Source organism: Denticeps clupeoides, chromosome 12 (genome assembly GCF_900700375.1).
Source record: "Denticeps clupeoides chromosome 12, fDenClu1.1, whole genome shotgun sequence".
NCBI classification, from domain to species: domain Eukaryota; kingdom Metazoa; phylum Chordata; class Actinopteri; order Clupeiformes; family Denticipitidae; genus Denticeps; species Denticeps clupeoides.
Genome location: NC_041718.1, coordinates 18950764 through 18965751, shown reverse-complemented (window position 1 = coordinate 18965751; position 14988 = coordinate 18950764). Strand labels below are relative to the sequence as shown.

At 45.4% G+C, this 14988-nt stretch overlaps 2 protein-coding genes across 3 annotated transcripts; both read left to right on the top strand.

Annotated features, from left to right (window-relative positions):
• Positions 1 to 1507: 1507 nt before the first annotated feature.
• Positions 1508 to 4287, top strand: tmem167b (transmembrane protein 167B). Its single transcript, XM_028999018.1, has 3 exons — positions 1508 to 1627; positions 1708 to 1839; positions 3583 to 4287. The coding sequence occupies exons 1-3, from the start codon at positions 1618 to 1620 to the stop codon at positions 3663 to 3665; spliced, it is 225 nt and encodes a 74-aa protein (XP_028854851.1). The 5' UTR covers positions 1508 to 1617; the 3' UTR covers positions 3666 to 4287.
• Positions 4288 to 5288: 1001 nt separating this feature from the next.
• On the top strand, positions 5289 to 14567 carry LOC114800362 (mitogen-activated protein kinase 14A). Of its 2 annotated transcripts, XR_003751379.1 has the most exons (13): positions 5417 to 5649; positions 8559 to 8688; positions 8942 to 9000; positions 9709 to 9820; positions 9909 to 9938; positions 10023 to 10070; positions 10149 to 10263; positions 10356 to 10427; positions 12697 to 12776; positions 13013 to 13091; positions 13191 to 13364; positions 13429 to 13681; positions 13808 to 14567. XR_003751379.1 is itself a non-coding variant. In XM_028997616.1 (12 exons), exons 1-12 carry the CDS (start codon positions 5531 to 5533, stop codon positions 13494 to 13496), a joined length of 1086 nt encoding a protein of 361 aa, XP_028853449.1. In that variant the 5' UTR covers positions 5289 to 5530; the 3' UTR covers positions 13497 to 13699. The 2 variants fall into 2 exon arrangements, 1 of the variants encoding a protein (XP_028853449.1); XM_028997616.1 differs by lacking the exon at positions 13808 to 14567 and having other exon boundaries at positions 5289 to 5649; positions 13429 to 13699.
• Positions 14568 to 14988: the final 421 nt, after the last annotated feature.

Sequence of the window (14988 nt, the reverse complement as noted above, 5' to 3'; positions counted from 1 at the left end):
TTCTAACCCATCCACTTCCTACCCACCACCACTACTTTTTATACTATCCAATTAGTAAGCAATATTACCCTCACCCTATGAAGGCCACTCTTTTCTCCAGCCATGCACTGGCCTATTGACACACTGTTGCTATGGTAACTGTAACAGTTATCAAGTATATAAACTGTAAAACAATTTTCCCAGAATACTGTTTTATACTGTGTGGTGAGAAATGACAGTGAGCCCAAGGGATCGTGCGTTATAAAAATATATTCGATTTTTGGATTGTTTATTCATAAAACTTTTGCTTTTGGTGTACAGTGAGACACAATTATAACAAATATCCTAATTTCCATTATTCAGGGATGTGTGAATAACATCAATCAAACCATGATAAACGAATAAACTAAGCGCCGTCAATGACCAACTTACAAGAAAATGAAGCGTCTTAAATGGGAACATAATACATTTTTCCTTTTTGCAGCGCCCCCTACTGACTGATTTGCAACACATTTTACAAACATGCTTTTTATTACTGCAGATTGAATATGCTTTGTTTAAATGAGTGACTTTTGGAAAGATTGTGTGTTTTAGCTGCTAACATAAAAGATGATTCTGGCAAGTTGGGCATCTCGCACACTAGCAGCATTGGCATGGAATTCTATCTGCAATTTCTCACCCCAGGATGAATTAGGAAAGAAATCCATTTTAATTCTACTGTATTAAACTTTATTGCCTGAGGAGTGAGTGGAGGATCTGGCCTGATGCGGCAGAAAATAAGAAATAATCAGCACAAAATACAGCAAATGAATAAATACACTACAGGCCAATAGTTTGGACACACCTTCTCATTCGATGTGTTTTCTTTATTTTCATGACCATTTACGTTGGTAGATTCTCACTGAAGGCATCAAAACTATGAATGAACACATGTGGAGTTATGTACTTAACAAAAAGTGGAGACCTGGCCTCCACAGTCACCGGACCTGAACCCAATCCAGATGGTAAAGGGGCCAACAAGTGCTAAACACCTCTGGGAACTCCTTCAAGACCATTTCAGGTGACGACCTCTTGAAGCTCATCGAGAGAATGGCAAGACCGGCAGTGGTGGCCTAGCGGTTAAGGAAGCGGGTCCGTAATCAGAAGGTTGCCGGTTTGGATCCCGATCCGCCAAGGTGCCACTGAGCAAAGCACCGTCCCCACACACTGCTCCCCGGGCGCCTGTCATGGCCGCCCACTGCTCACTCAGGGCTCACTCAACGTGCTGCAGCGCTTATCTGCGGCGTGGGGCCCGGCGTGGGGCTCGGCGTGGCGACGCTCACGCGCCGGTATCACATGTGACAATCACTTCACTAAAAAACAAAAACAAAGCAGTAATCGGAGTAAAGGGTGGCTATTTTAAAGGAACTAGAATACAAAACATGTTTTCAGTTATTTTTTTGTTAATTACATAACTCCACACGCACATGATAAATCAGACTTCTGCTCCTGGCGCGGCGCATCGATGCTCTCTGTTATCGTCCCTCGTGGCTGTCCGGCCGTCTCTCGCCACTCGATTGCTCCGGACTGCGCCTCGGCCAGGAAGGAAGCGGCGTGGACGGTAAACAGAAGTGGGGACCGCGGCGCTACAGCGGCGACATGACGAACGGTGGGTATTCGTGTTGACGGGTACGTGAACGCGGCCGCCCCGAGTGTGAAGTAACCTGCTGCCCCCTTCCCCTCCCGCAGTTTACTCCTTCGACGGGATCCTGGTGTTCGGACTCCTCTTCATCTGCACATGCGCGTACCTGAAGAAGGTCCCCCGCCTCAACAGCTGGCTGCTGTCCGAGAAGAAGGGGGTCTGGGGCGTCTTCTACAAAGGTGGGCGTCGCCAGCTGAGCCGCGGCCTTCTTTTACATGTCCGATTCGGCGCTGTACGACCCACCCTGGGCTAAAGTTGTAGGCGGTGTTGGAACTGGGAAATAGTTCGGGAAGCGCGAAGCACACAGAGACACTAACGTGACAATGCTGATGTGTGGGGATGGTGGTAGAAGAACTTGGAGTCGGTCGCTCCGAGCTCCTACAAGCAAACGCCTCCATGTTGTATTGCGGCTCCGAGAAGATCAGGAGAACAGATCATGCCACGTTGCAGAAAGGTTCGGAGCAACCATTGCGCTGCGGGATCTAGTCGGCATGTAAGCAGTATATAAAGCAGTAAATAAATCTAAATATGAAAGTACAGCAGGTGAGTGGGCGTTATAAAGTAAGCAGAAGAAGTAGAATAAGAGCAGTGAACTTTATTTGTCCCTGAGGGGCAAATTAGAAGGCACAGTGGAGCAGCTCACGTATAACACTTGTTACAGCAGACACACCATATGACACAGAATAAAAATTTATTGTACCATGAACAACCATAAATAACCATACATAAGTGATTCACCTTACTGCTCCTGTTAAAAAGTGTGTGAGGTGATCATTTGGGTGGATGTCCAGAGTTCAAAAAAAGGACTGCTTTAGGAACAGAGGGTGTGAGGGGTCTCTAATGGGCAGTGGTGGCCTAGCGGTTAAGGAAGCGGCCCCCGTAATCAGAAGGTTGCCAGTTTGAATCCCGATCCGTCAAGGTGCCACTGAGCAAAGCACCGTCCCCACACACTGCTCCCCAGGCGCCTGTCATGGCTGCCCACTGCTCACTTCACTGTGTGCACCGTGTGCTGTGCTGCTGTGTATCACAAGTGACAATCACTTCACTTCTTTTTTTTTTTTTTTTTTTTTTTTTTTTTTTAGTACTTCTTCCATTTATATAACATAACATTATTTTATAACATTCCCAGCAATCAAATTTATTTGAGGGGTTTCATACGTTATTATGCTACGAAATAAACATATAAAGTGAAATCTGACAAATGACTGTATAATGGAGGACTTTTCAGGGATGTCATCAGTTTAATTTTGTGATTTTTTCTGGTAAATGAGACTTTCTGTGATTGTTTTTTTCTTCTTCACATTTGCACAGACAAATCAGAGTCATGAACATTTGACTTAGAGTAGTTGAAAATTCATGGAAATTCTTTTGTAAAAATGTGCTTATGGAATCTGGCCTGCAGACACGTATAAACACACATAAAACAGAGAACCCTGCTGGTGCATCCATGCAACGGACGTCAGAGCTCCTTCATTCACTGCATACACAGAGCCAGGATGCAACAGGAGCCTAAACGTGATCTAGAAACATGATCATTGCTTTTAACTGTGTGAGAAACTCTTTTGCTGGTCTATTTTAATCACATTGTAATGTATTTTAATTGCAGGACATTATGACACTGCGTTGCCTTTTAATTGTTCTCTATAAACATGGTGATTTGGTTCATTTAAATGAATAGTCATTATATGGTCATTGCTTCTTCCCATATGGTAATATTATCATAAGTAAACTCTGATAATGAGAATAACATTTACAGCATTTATTTACCAGACGTCCTTATCCAGAGCTCCTTACAGTCCGTAGTTACAGGGACGGTCCCCCCCTGGAGACACTCAGGGTTAACTGTCTTGCTCAGGGACACGATGTTAGTAAGTGGGATTTGAACCTGTGAATTAAACGTTGTCTGTATACTTGTCCCCCAGCTGCAGTTATTGGGACGCGGCTGCACGTTGCCGTGGCGCTCTCCTGCCTCTGCACGGCGTTCTACATCGTCTTCCTGAAGTGACGGGGCCCGGCGGCAGGTCGCGCACATGGACTCCGCAGACCGAGGCCCCTCAGTCTGGCTCCGCCAAACGCCGCCCCGCGCTGGCCGAAGTGTAAACTGGCTCCAGTCTCCCGTCCTCGAGTTCCCGACACACAATCTGTCCCCAAGCTTTTCTCTGGTGCAGGGAGAAACTCCATATCAAGAGTATCTTTTCTTTTTTCTTCTTATATGGGAAGATGTGTTGCTGTAAATTTGGAGAGATCGGAGGCTGGTGTTTGTCGTGACGAGGACTGTGTAAATAATGGCATTCCGGGTGGACATCCTCTCAATAAACGTCCCTTTTTATTGAATCCAAGCCTAGTCTGGTATCTCGATGGAATTTACACAATATAAAACTTGCATATTTTCATGCGGCAAAAAAAGAAACTGGCCAAGCTGGTTCATTGTAGTTTTTTTTTTCCCCATATGTTTGCATATTGTCTAATTATTCACATTAGTCAGATGTCTGAATTACAATGTCTTTCTTTTTTCATGTCCTGAGTAACTGTTTTACTTTATACTTTTACTGTTTGACAATGAAGGTGCAAATACATGTTGGATCGAAATATTTGTACATAGTTGACAAATAAAATGTTTGTCTAAAGCCCTGAAGAGCATCATTTCCTTTAAGCCGTCCCCACAGTTTCCTGCATGGGGTGGGAGATGTTGTCCAACAGGGATGACAGCTTAGCCACCATTCTCCTGTCACTCACCACCTCCACTGGGTCCAGAGGGCATCCTAGAACAGAGCTGGCCTTCCGGATCAGCCTGTTCAGCCTCTTCCTGTCCCCAGCGGAGATGCTGCTGCCCCAGCAGACCACACCATGAAAGATGGCTGATGCCACTTCAGAGTCATACAGAGTCATATAAAAACGAAACCACATTATGTAGCTTCTGCACAACACTGCATCATAAACTGAGGCGGCAGTGAGTGAGATGCGTGCGGAGCAAGCCATCGCATGAATGTGCGTAGAAATATGAATGTAATAAATAGCTGCATTGTGTTGCACTTCTATTTTGATAATTGGTGGCCCAACAACAACAGGTGATTCATAAATGGACTTGTTTGACCGGATTTGCATCACGCCGGTTGACGCCTCCATAACAATTCGCACCGTTAGCCCGGTCCACTGGGTCAGTTTTCGACCTGGCACCTGGATGCGAGGCTGGGACAAGGCTCCATCTGTCCCTGTGGCGGCCGGAGAACAGAAGAGACCGGGCAGCCGGCACGGACCGGGCAGCCGGCACGGACCGTGCACCGGCCCGCCGAAGCCTGTGTGTTTGATTAACAATTACATTTACGGCATTTATCAGACGCCCTTATCCAGAGCGATTTACAATCAGTAGTGACTGGGACAGTCCCCCAGAGACACTCAGGGTTAAGTGTCTTGCTCAGGGACAAGATGGTAGTGAGCGGGGTTTGAACCTGGCTCTTCTGGTTCATAGGTGAGTGTGTTACCCACTAGACTCCTACCAGGAAAAAAGAAACCCATATTGTTGAACAACGTGAAGTTGTTGATTTTCCATCGTGATCTGGCGCTTGTTGTTGTTGTTGTTGTTGTGTGAGTGGTGGTGGGCGGGGCTATCGGGCCGCTGATCTCGGATCTCGCGAGATGTTGGCCAACGCTCCCCGCGTCCCTCGTCAGAGGAAATCCGCGGCGCTGCGTTGTTCGCGTTCCTCGCCCGTTCCGCTGTTCGTCTCCCCCCCGCCGCGCAGTCGGAACCGCCGCTGAGCCGCAGCCGCCGCGCCGCGCCGCGTGTTCTCGACCTCGACTCCGCTCTCCAGCGCCGAGCGCCCAGCGGAACCGGACCCCGGCGGAGAATCTCCTCGGGGCGCCTCGGGAGGAATGTCCCAGACGGAGAGACCCACATTCTACCGGCAGGAGCTGAACAAGACCGTGTGGGAGGTCCCGGACCGGTACCAGAACCTGTCGCCCGTCGGCTCGGGCGCGTATGGATCCGTGTGGTAAGGACCGCCGGTGGTCGGCGCGGCTCTGCAGGCCCGCGGGCTGCAGCGCGGCCTGCAGCGGACTCGGTTCAGTCCGGCTCCCCTGCAGAAGCGCGTCACGCATCAATAATGCGCTTTAATACACGTGCATTATTATTATTATTTTAATATTAGTAGTAGTTTTGTTTTAGTTTTAGTAGTAGTACACGTGCATTGTTGTTGTTATTATTATAATTTTAATATTAGTAGTAGTTTTCTTTTAGTAGTAGTAGTAATAATACACGTGCATTATTATTATTTTAATATCAGTAGTAGTATTTCTGTTTTAGTAGTAGTACACATGCATTATTATTATTATTATTTTTATATTAGTAGTATTTTGGTTTTAGTTTTAGAAGTAGTACACATGCATTGTTATTATTATTATTATTATTATTATTATTATTATTTTAATATTAGTAGTAGTATTTAAATAGTAGTAGTAGTAGTAAATGCGCTAAAACTCCTCTGCAGAGTCAGAAATAATAAAAAAAATGAATCACCCAGGGTGAGGTCATGGTGACTCATAATCCCTGGATGATGTCCTCTTCTACCCTTCGTAGTCTCGGTCGGCCTTCAGGTTTGTGGTTGCATTGGAATGTAGTAATGTAGTCTTTTAATTTTTTTTTATTAAAAGTTAAAACTTTTTTTTTTTTTTTTTTTTTTTTTTGTGAAGGCCAACATGCAGGCCGACGCCGAGCTCCCTGCAGCAAAGTGTCGTGTTTTGCATTCTTACCTTTTTAAGACACCCACCTGGGTGCATTTTTTTTTTGTCAGCGTTGAGGGGAATTCGGTGCCGTGGAGTTAAAACCAGGCTTTTATTGGCCATTATTGCACAACGCGCCCGATCCCACTTTATGGGTGGTTCACTGGCTCCTTCTTAATTCTGGTGATGCATCAGAGTTTAACACTTAAAACATGTGGCTGTGAAATTGTGTATCTTGTGCTATATAATTTGATATGTACATGTAAATGTAACTATTTTTGAAAGGGTATCATGTCAATAGCAAAAGCAAGTTGTTTGGTAAACTTTTTAAACATTTCAAAGTAGCCGTGAACATAGTGCAATTATTGTGCAATTCTGCAATTATTAAAAAAATGATCAGCTATCATCTGAACATCGCTCCCATAGAGTTTATGACTTCAGTGAAGTTAGCAGTGAGCTCTGTATTCCACAGACATTTATAGAACTGTGGAATTACACCACACACACACACACATACACAAATACATATGGGGCAGTGGTGGCCTAGTGGTTAAGGAAGAGACCCCGTAATCAGAAGGTTGAATCTCGATCCGCCAAGGTGCCACTGAGGTGCCACTGAGCAAAGCATCGTCCCCACACACTGCAAATTTTACTATTTGCACCGTGTGCTGTGCTGCTGAACAATCACTTGACTTTTCACTTTATACACGTGTTCTCTGTGCTCTCGTGCTCTCGTGCTCTAAGTAGGCATGGTATTTCTGTGGCCGGCCGGTATAATCAAAATCAAGTAGGGCTGAAACGATTATTCGAATAACTCGAATGATTCGATTACAAAAAATGTTCGAGGAAAATCCTTTGCCTCGAGCCTTCGTTTTAATTCGGAGCTGCGCAGTGCGGAGCTGCGCAGCACCGGAATCATTGTTCTACACGGACTGTTTTAACTGAAGCGCATTTTTAAGGAAGCGCAAGATTTAAGGAGGCGCGCTTTATTTTGAGCTCCATGGCAATGGCGGAAAATGAAGATACTGGTGCGCGTAAAAGGCATAAAATGTCTAAAGTGTGGGACCAGTGTATACAACGTAGTGCTGTGTATACACCGTAAAACGGACCTGGCCTACCATAAAAGTACTTCGTCAATGCTACAGCACCTTAACCGAACAAATCCTCACGTGACCGCACTTCTCCGAGCGGACTCGGAGCTTCTACAAGGTATCGTATTTTTATGATTGCTAACTAACATTAGCGCTTCTTAGAACGTACATTATTGTAATTATTTGTGTTATGAGTCGATAGTGACGAAGCATGATAAGTAGCAAGAGAGCACGTACACACACACTGATAGGTTACATCTCAAAACACGCCTTCCCCATACATAAGGTAGTAATAGTAAATGCAACAGATGGACAAATCTACATTCATTAGCATATAGATTTACTTTTGGGTGAGTTTATAGCATTTGTTGTACATCACAGCGGCGCAGGCTTGCACATGCATTGCACATGCATTGCACACACATGCACTAAGACAAATTCTCTCTCTCTCTATTTTGCACATTGCACAAATACAAACATTCCACCTACCTAAGTCATCTAGATTCACTGGAAAATGAACTGTATTGTTTAAATTGGATTACTAGTAATGCTTGAATTGTTTATTTATATTTTCTTTTTACTATTTTGTACCTTTTTTACTTTTTATTTTTCGTTATTCTCAGATGGGTTATAGCAGGGGGTACACCTCTAGTTTTATTTATTAAAATAAAACTAAGGACAAATAGGCTACCCTATGTTTGTGAATTTCATAGTTTTTTCCATGCACACCATGTACATTCACAGAAAGATGGATTTAAATGGGCTTAATTCTAGAGCCAGTAACCCAAAGGTTTTAATCTTTGGTCTAATAAAAGTGTTTTTTTGTGAAGAGTAACAGCCAATTGCTTGCTCATTTTAAGAGGATTTTCATGTTGCATAACACACTATTGATAGAGTTGTTTAAAAACTCAAAAGTATGACTTATCCGATTAATCGATTAAAAATCGACAGAATACTCGATTCCAAATATATTTGATAGTTGCAGCCCTAAAATCAAGTTTATATCTCATACCGTTTATACCGCACAGTACTAGTTCCGCCCGTTTCGGTTTCACGTGGACCCAGACGCTGAAGCCCGTTGTGCTCCACAGCTCGGCCTACGACACGAGGTCAGGCCTGAAGGTTGCGGTGAAGAAGCTGTCCAGGCCGTTCCAGTCCATCATCCATGCTAAGCGCACGTACCGAGAACTGCGGCTCCTGAAACACATGAAGCACGAGAACGTAAGTTTGGCTCGTGCTTCTCCACCTGCTGGCTGCCTGACGTTAACGTTCTCCCGGGGTTTCTCTGATGGATGTGGTGTGACGATTAATGTTAATTATTAAAAACCACGATTTGTCTTGGCTTGATGGGCTGGGGTTCCCACCGTCGGCCATCAGAATATCATGGTCAGAACCGACTGAATAAGTCATGAACGAGACGGAAATGGGAAACGTCACACGACCTCGCCTCATTGTCTCGATGGCTGTGTTTCAGGTGATTGGTCTGCTGGACGTTTTCACGCCTGCCACAAGCCTGGAGGAGTTCAGCGACGTGTGAGTAGGACCCCGCCGGGGTTCTGTTTCAGCTGATGTTTACCTGCGTGAGGCTCTATTTGCAGGTTTCGTTGGGTCCCGCCATGTGTTTTCAGAGCTTAGCTGTAAGGATTGTGGCTTGGGTTGGTCTCTCACACACACACACACACACACACACCCACGTTCAGCTGAATTCAGTGATGAGTCGGGGTGCGGTGTGTGTGACTGCTTATTTACATCCTCTGGGTTTTATCAAAAAAACAGATCCAACGATATAAGGGGATGATTTTGAGCAGCAGCTCAGATGGTCGGACCTGGAACTTGTCCCCTTATGACCTCCCGTTTCTCATGCTTTTCCCGCCCAGAGAATTTCCCACCCCTCCCCTCGAACATTATCTCCACCGACCGTCATGGCCTCCAAACAGTGATTGGATGTAAAAATTAGCACACATGTATTTTTTTTTTTTTTTTTTAGTTCTGTCACGCGACACTCTGAAGAACCAGAGGGTTCGTTTTATTTTTTCTGCAAAAACGCTTTTTACCCCAGTTAATTACCAGTGTGTCCCTAAAATCGACCCTCAACCCTGAATTTAAAGCATCGTTGTCCTGGTGCTCTTAATACCTTGCTGCTGCCCTGCTGGTGGGTAGACCATCATTACCCAGCATGCATCTGTCTTGACTTGTCTGGGGTTATAATTTTGGTCATTTTGACCCGTGGCCGTCCTGCAGGTACCTGGTGACTCATTTGATGGGCGCCGACCTCAACAACATTGTCAAGTGCCAGAAGCTGACGGACGACCACGTCCAGTTCCTCATTTACCAGATCCTTCGGGGGTTAAAGGTCAGACCTTCATTAGCCGCGATGCTTCATTTATCTTCGTCGATTCAGCTGTTTGGTAACATGTCTCTTGTCCGCTTTTTTCTTGCAGTACATCCACTCAGCGGACATCATCCACAGGGTACGTGGTTGTTTTGACCGGTGCGGATGTTTCCCGCTGTAGAAGGTAAAAAAAAATTTTATTTTTTTTTCTTGCGCCCCGCAGGACCTGAAGCCCAGTAACCTGGCGGTGAACGAGGACTGCGAGCTGAAGGTGAGCGGCGGCGGTGGCCTGCCTGGTCGCGAAATGGCTGGCGGGAGGTGACCGTAACCTGTCTCCTGTCCGACTCAGATTCTGGACTTTGGCCTGGCGCGCCACACCGACGATGAGATGACCGGCTACGTCGCCACGCGCTGGTACCGCGCCCCGGAGATCATGCTCAACTGGATGCACTACAACATGACCGGTAGAGATGATTGGCGGCGGCCTGGGGCGTGCCCAACTTCTGCAGCAAATCTTTTTAATGGATTTCTTTTTTCTTTTCTTTTTTGACTCCAGTGGACATCTGGTCTGTGGGCTGCATCATGGCCGAGTTGCTGACTGGACGGACTCTGTTTCCCGGCACTGACCGTATCCTTAACTCCGCAATTCAGTACTGATACCCACTAAAAAAGGATCAACAATTTAGTTTTTGTGCCAGGAGTGGCCCAGCGGTAAGGAAACGGACCCGCAATCGGAAGGTTGCAGGTTTGATTCCCGAGTTGCCACGGTTCCACTGAGGTCCCCTTGATCAGGGCACCATCCCCACACACTGCTCCCTGGGCGCCTTTCATTTACATATTTACATTTATGGCATTTGGCAGGTGCGCTCATCCAGAGCGACTTACAACATGCTTCCATGTTTTCATGCTTCCATGTTACCATGGATGAAGTGATCAGTTCTATACAGAAGTCAGACAATAAGAAGGTTACAAGTTCATCTAAATATTCTCTAAAGAGGAAGGTCTTGATATGCCGTGTGAAGGTGCTCAGTGACTGAGCTGGAAGTTCATTCCACCACCGAGGGGCCAAGACGGAGAAGAGTCTAGATGAGCATCTTCCTTTTACCTTCAGAGATGGAGGGACCAGGCGAGCAGTACTGGAGGCTCGGAGTATACGAGGTGCAGTGCGAGGTGTAATAAGGGCTGTGAGGTAGGATGGTGCTACTCCATGTCTGGCTTTGTAGGCCAGCATCAGTATTTTGAACCTGAACCTGAACCTGCAGCTTCTGGGAGCCAGTGGAGGGAACGTAGCAGAGGGGCGGTGTGCGAGAACTTGGGAAGGTTGAAGATCAGTCGTGCTGCTGCATTTTGTATTAGTTTTAGAGGTTGGATGGTACATAGAGGTAGACCAGCTAGAAGGGAGTTACAGTAATCGTGAGACCAGTATCTGGGTGCCCTGTGTTGACAGATAAGGACAGACTTGTCTTATATTATAGAGAAGGAATCTACCGGAGTGGGAAAGATTGCTGATGTGAGTCGAGAAGGAGAGTTGGTTGTCTATTGTTACTCCAAGGTTGCGGGCTGTTGTAGGAGGAGAGCGCTGTGAGGTAAATCCAGGTAAATGTCAGTTGGACATGCAGAGATTTTGGAAGCAGCATGTAGATCAGAGGGAGGAAAAGAGAATGTGAGTTGTGTGTCATCGGAATAGCAGTGGTAGGATAATCCATCTAAGGAAATGACCTCACCAAGTGATCTCGTGTAGAGGGAGAATAGGAGAGAACCTAGTACTGAGCCTTGAGGGACACCAGTGGAGACTCTACGTGAGGCAAAGGTCGATCCTTTCCAAGTCTCTTGGTAAGATCACTCATCAAGCAAACCACTGCCATGCTGAGCCCTGAATTCCAAGCCTGTTCAAGATAGACAAGAGAGTCTATCCTTTCATGGCTGCTCACTTAAATGGTTAAATCCAGAGGACACATTTCATTTTGTCACTGTGTGCTGTCCTGAAGTGTTTCCACAATGAATCCCTTCACTTCCACTTTTGGCTCTGCACAATAAAAGGGAGAAAGTTTAAGGAACGAGTCAGGAATGACCCACTTTCAGGGCAGAGCGAGCGTGGAGTAGATCTCAGAGACGGGTTGGTAATAATTAGTCCAAAGAATTGTCTATGAAGATACAGTTATAGTTGGTATTAAACAATAATATTTGTAATAACAATAACAGTATGAACAATAGCGTAATACTATAATACCATTTTGATCGCCAATAGTAACATAAAATGACAATTTTGAGGTTAACAGTGCAAATTTTGAACTAATGTATGGCAAATATTTTAACATCGCTTTATTTACTGCTATTGCCCGCTAGCTGTTATTGTGATTTATCGAAATTAATAGTTAAATGGCTAACATTACTTTTTTTGTACATGTTCCACTAGTGTGTTGTGCTGTGTTCTGTACTGAAGTGAAGTAATTGTCACATGTGATACACAGCAGCACAGCAAATGGTGCACACAGTGAAATTTGTCCTCTGCATTTAACCCATCACCCTGAGTGAGCAGTGGACACCATGACAGGTCACCCGGGGAGCAGTGTGTGGGGACCTTGGCGGATCGGGATTTGAACCGGCAACCTTCTGATTATGGGGCCGCTTCCTTAACCGCTAGGCCACCACTGCCCCTGTAGATGATGGAGCCATGTGAAGACACTGACGATAATAATGATACTGATGCAAATGAAATTACATTTTTTTCTGTCCCTTCTACACCATTTTTGGATGTCCCCTCTCCACCTCCTGAACGTTTTCATCCGCACTAATTTCACAGTTCCACAGCATGCGGCCAGGATTTACACCGAACTCCACCTAGTAAGAGTTTAGGTGGAGGAAGAGTTTAACATCCCTTGACTCGAGCGCCTAAGATATAAACCAGCTTCAACAGATCATGCGTCTAACGGGAACCCCGCCAGCCTCCTTAGTGAGCAGGATGCCGAGTCATGAGGTGAGCAAACCTATGGCATCAAAAAAAAAAATATATATATATATATATATTTCTGTTGCTAATAAAGTTTCAGGATGAACAGCAGGACTAATGCCCTGTCAATGTGAGAGCTTTTACCCATCATGCTTTGGGCTGCTTGTAAAATCTTCTTCACCCAGTCACCTTTTAATAAATATTTATTTGTTTGTTTGTTTTTATTTATTTATTTGTTTGTTTGTTTGTTTGTTTTAACTCAGGCCAGAAACTACATCAACTCCCTCCCCCACATGCCCAAGAGGAACTTCACCGATGTCTTCATCGGTGCAAACCCGTTAGGTAATGCAGCTATACTTCATTCTTCTACATTCTACATTTTAATTCATTGCTTGCAACAGTGTGTGTGTGTGTGTGTGTGTGTGTCTTCCTTCCACTCAGCTGTTGACCTGTTGGAGAAGATGCTGGTTCTGGACACAGACAAGCGCATCACCGCGGCCGAGGCGCTGGCGCACTCGTACTTCGCTCAGTACCACGACCCGGACGACGAGCCAGAGGCCGAACCGTACGACCAGAGCTTCGAGAGCCGCGAACTGGAGATCGAAGAGTGGAAAAGTGAGTTCGAAATGAAATGTCCCAACAGCCCAGTGCAGTCTGTAAATTTGGACTCGCGTTGCAGGATTGACCCACGAGGAGGTGCAGAGTTTCGTTCCGATGCCGTTTGACGGGGAGGAGATGGAGTCGTGAGGCGGCTGCGTGTGACCCACGCCGAACTCGACGATGCAATACAGAAACTGACCAATCAGAAAACCGGATACCCAAGTGCCTGCTGGTCTTTCCTCAGCTGATTGGATGAAAGACAATGAGAAAGACAACGCGCTCCGATTCCGGCTTTGACCCCAGAACCCAACGGAGCTGCTGGCTGAAATTGTGTAAAGTGTTGGATTTATGTCTGTGGCTTAGTCTTTTTTTTTTTGTTAAATAAGAATATACATACATATACATGAACTGTGTTCCACTTAAAAAATGCTGTTGTAAATATGAAATCATGTCTTCAGGTTGGTTGTTGAATGTGAACTTCACCCACGTGTGTGGACCTGACGTGCTGGACTGAAGAATCGATGAGCGCGGGTGTCGGGGTGGTGGGGACAAAGCGGAGAATCCAGGCCTGCAGGGGAACGTTGTGACTGAACTCGGAACTTTCTTACACGCGCCCGCTGTCTTCTGCCGGTGTTCTGCCTGTCTGTGTTACATTTTCATTCTTTAAAGCAATATTTATGTTACAGTGGCTGGTGCAACAAAATATCAATTCCAACCCTCTTTTTTTTTTATGGATTTGTTGTAAAAATGACAGACCACCATTTTACTTTTTTTTTTTTTTTCCTTCTAATCTGTCAGTTTCTGTTAAACATCCTGTAAATACCTCTAAATAAATAAAAGCAGATTATTTTTAGTGTTGGTCTTTAATCACCTTGCTTAGGATGAAGCGGCAATGGAAATTGAGGAAATTGTGGACTCTGCACTTCAGCGAATGACGGATATATTCCAGCAGGTGGAGCCAGAACTGAGAGACGGCGAGCGTTTGGACGTCTGTTTAGCAATGGTCCCATAGAGATGGCAGAATGACCCCTGAGGAGCCATGAACTTCAATGGAGCAGAAGACATGCCCCCCCCCCCCCCCAAAAAAAAGAGCAATAAGCATGAATTTGAGCATGAGCATGAATGATATCTAGCAGTGAATAAAAAGATTGTATTCATGGTTAGGGGGTCCTACCATTTGCAGGACCACTCTAGGGGGTCCCTCTCTGTATCACTCCTTCCCAACGTTTCTTCCTTTCTTTCTTTTTTTCTCTATCCTAGAGTTTTTCTTTTGTGTGGAGTTTTTCCCGTTGTGTGCCGAAGGGTCAAGTGTGGGGGGTGTCAACTGTAGGGCCTGTCAAAGCCCATTGAGACATACTGTATGGCTATATAAGAAATAAATGTTGTTGTTGTTGTCCTAGTGAACCAGAACTGATTACTTCATCGATGGTAACATGGAAGCACGTTGTAAGTAATGCCAAATGCATTAAATGTAAATGTAAATATAAAAATGCTGACTACACTAAATGAAGCCCAGGTTGGTGATATTTTGTTCAGCTGTGGTCCCGTCCCGCTATTGGATCCAGGGGCAGGATTTCACCAGGAAGAAGAAAGACGTCCACTCCCATCATAATGAGCAGGGGAATGCAAAGACGTTACA

Excerpts from the sequence above, each read along its gene's own strand:
- tmem167b (XM_028999018.1), top strand. Across the intron at positions 1,840-3,582 it reads CTGGGGCGTCTTCTACAAAG|CTGCAGTTATTGGGACGCGG; the intron begins GTGGGCGTCGCC and ends CTTGTCCCCCAG.
- LOC114800362 (XM_028997616.1), top strand. The coding sequence starts at position 5,531 with ATGTCCCAGACGGAGAGACCCACATTCTACCGGCAGGAGCTGAACAAG. Across the intron at positions 9,821-9,908 it reads AGATCCTTCGGGGGTTAAAG|TACATCCACTCAGCGGACAT; the intron begins GTCAGACCTTCA and ends TTTTTCTTGCAG. Across the intron at positions 10,071-10,148 it reads ACGAGGACTGCGAGCTGAAG|ATTCTGGACTTTGGCCTGGC; the intron begins GTGAGCGGCGGC and ends TGTCCGACTCAG.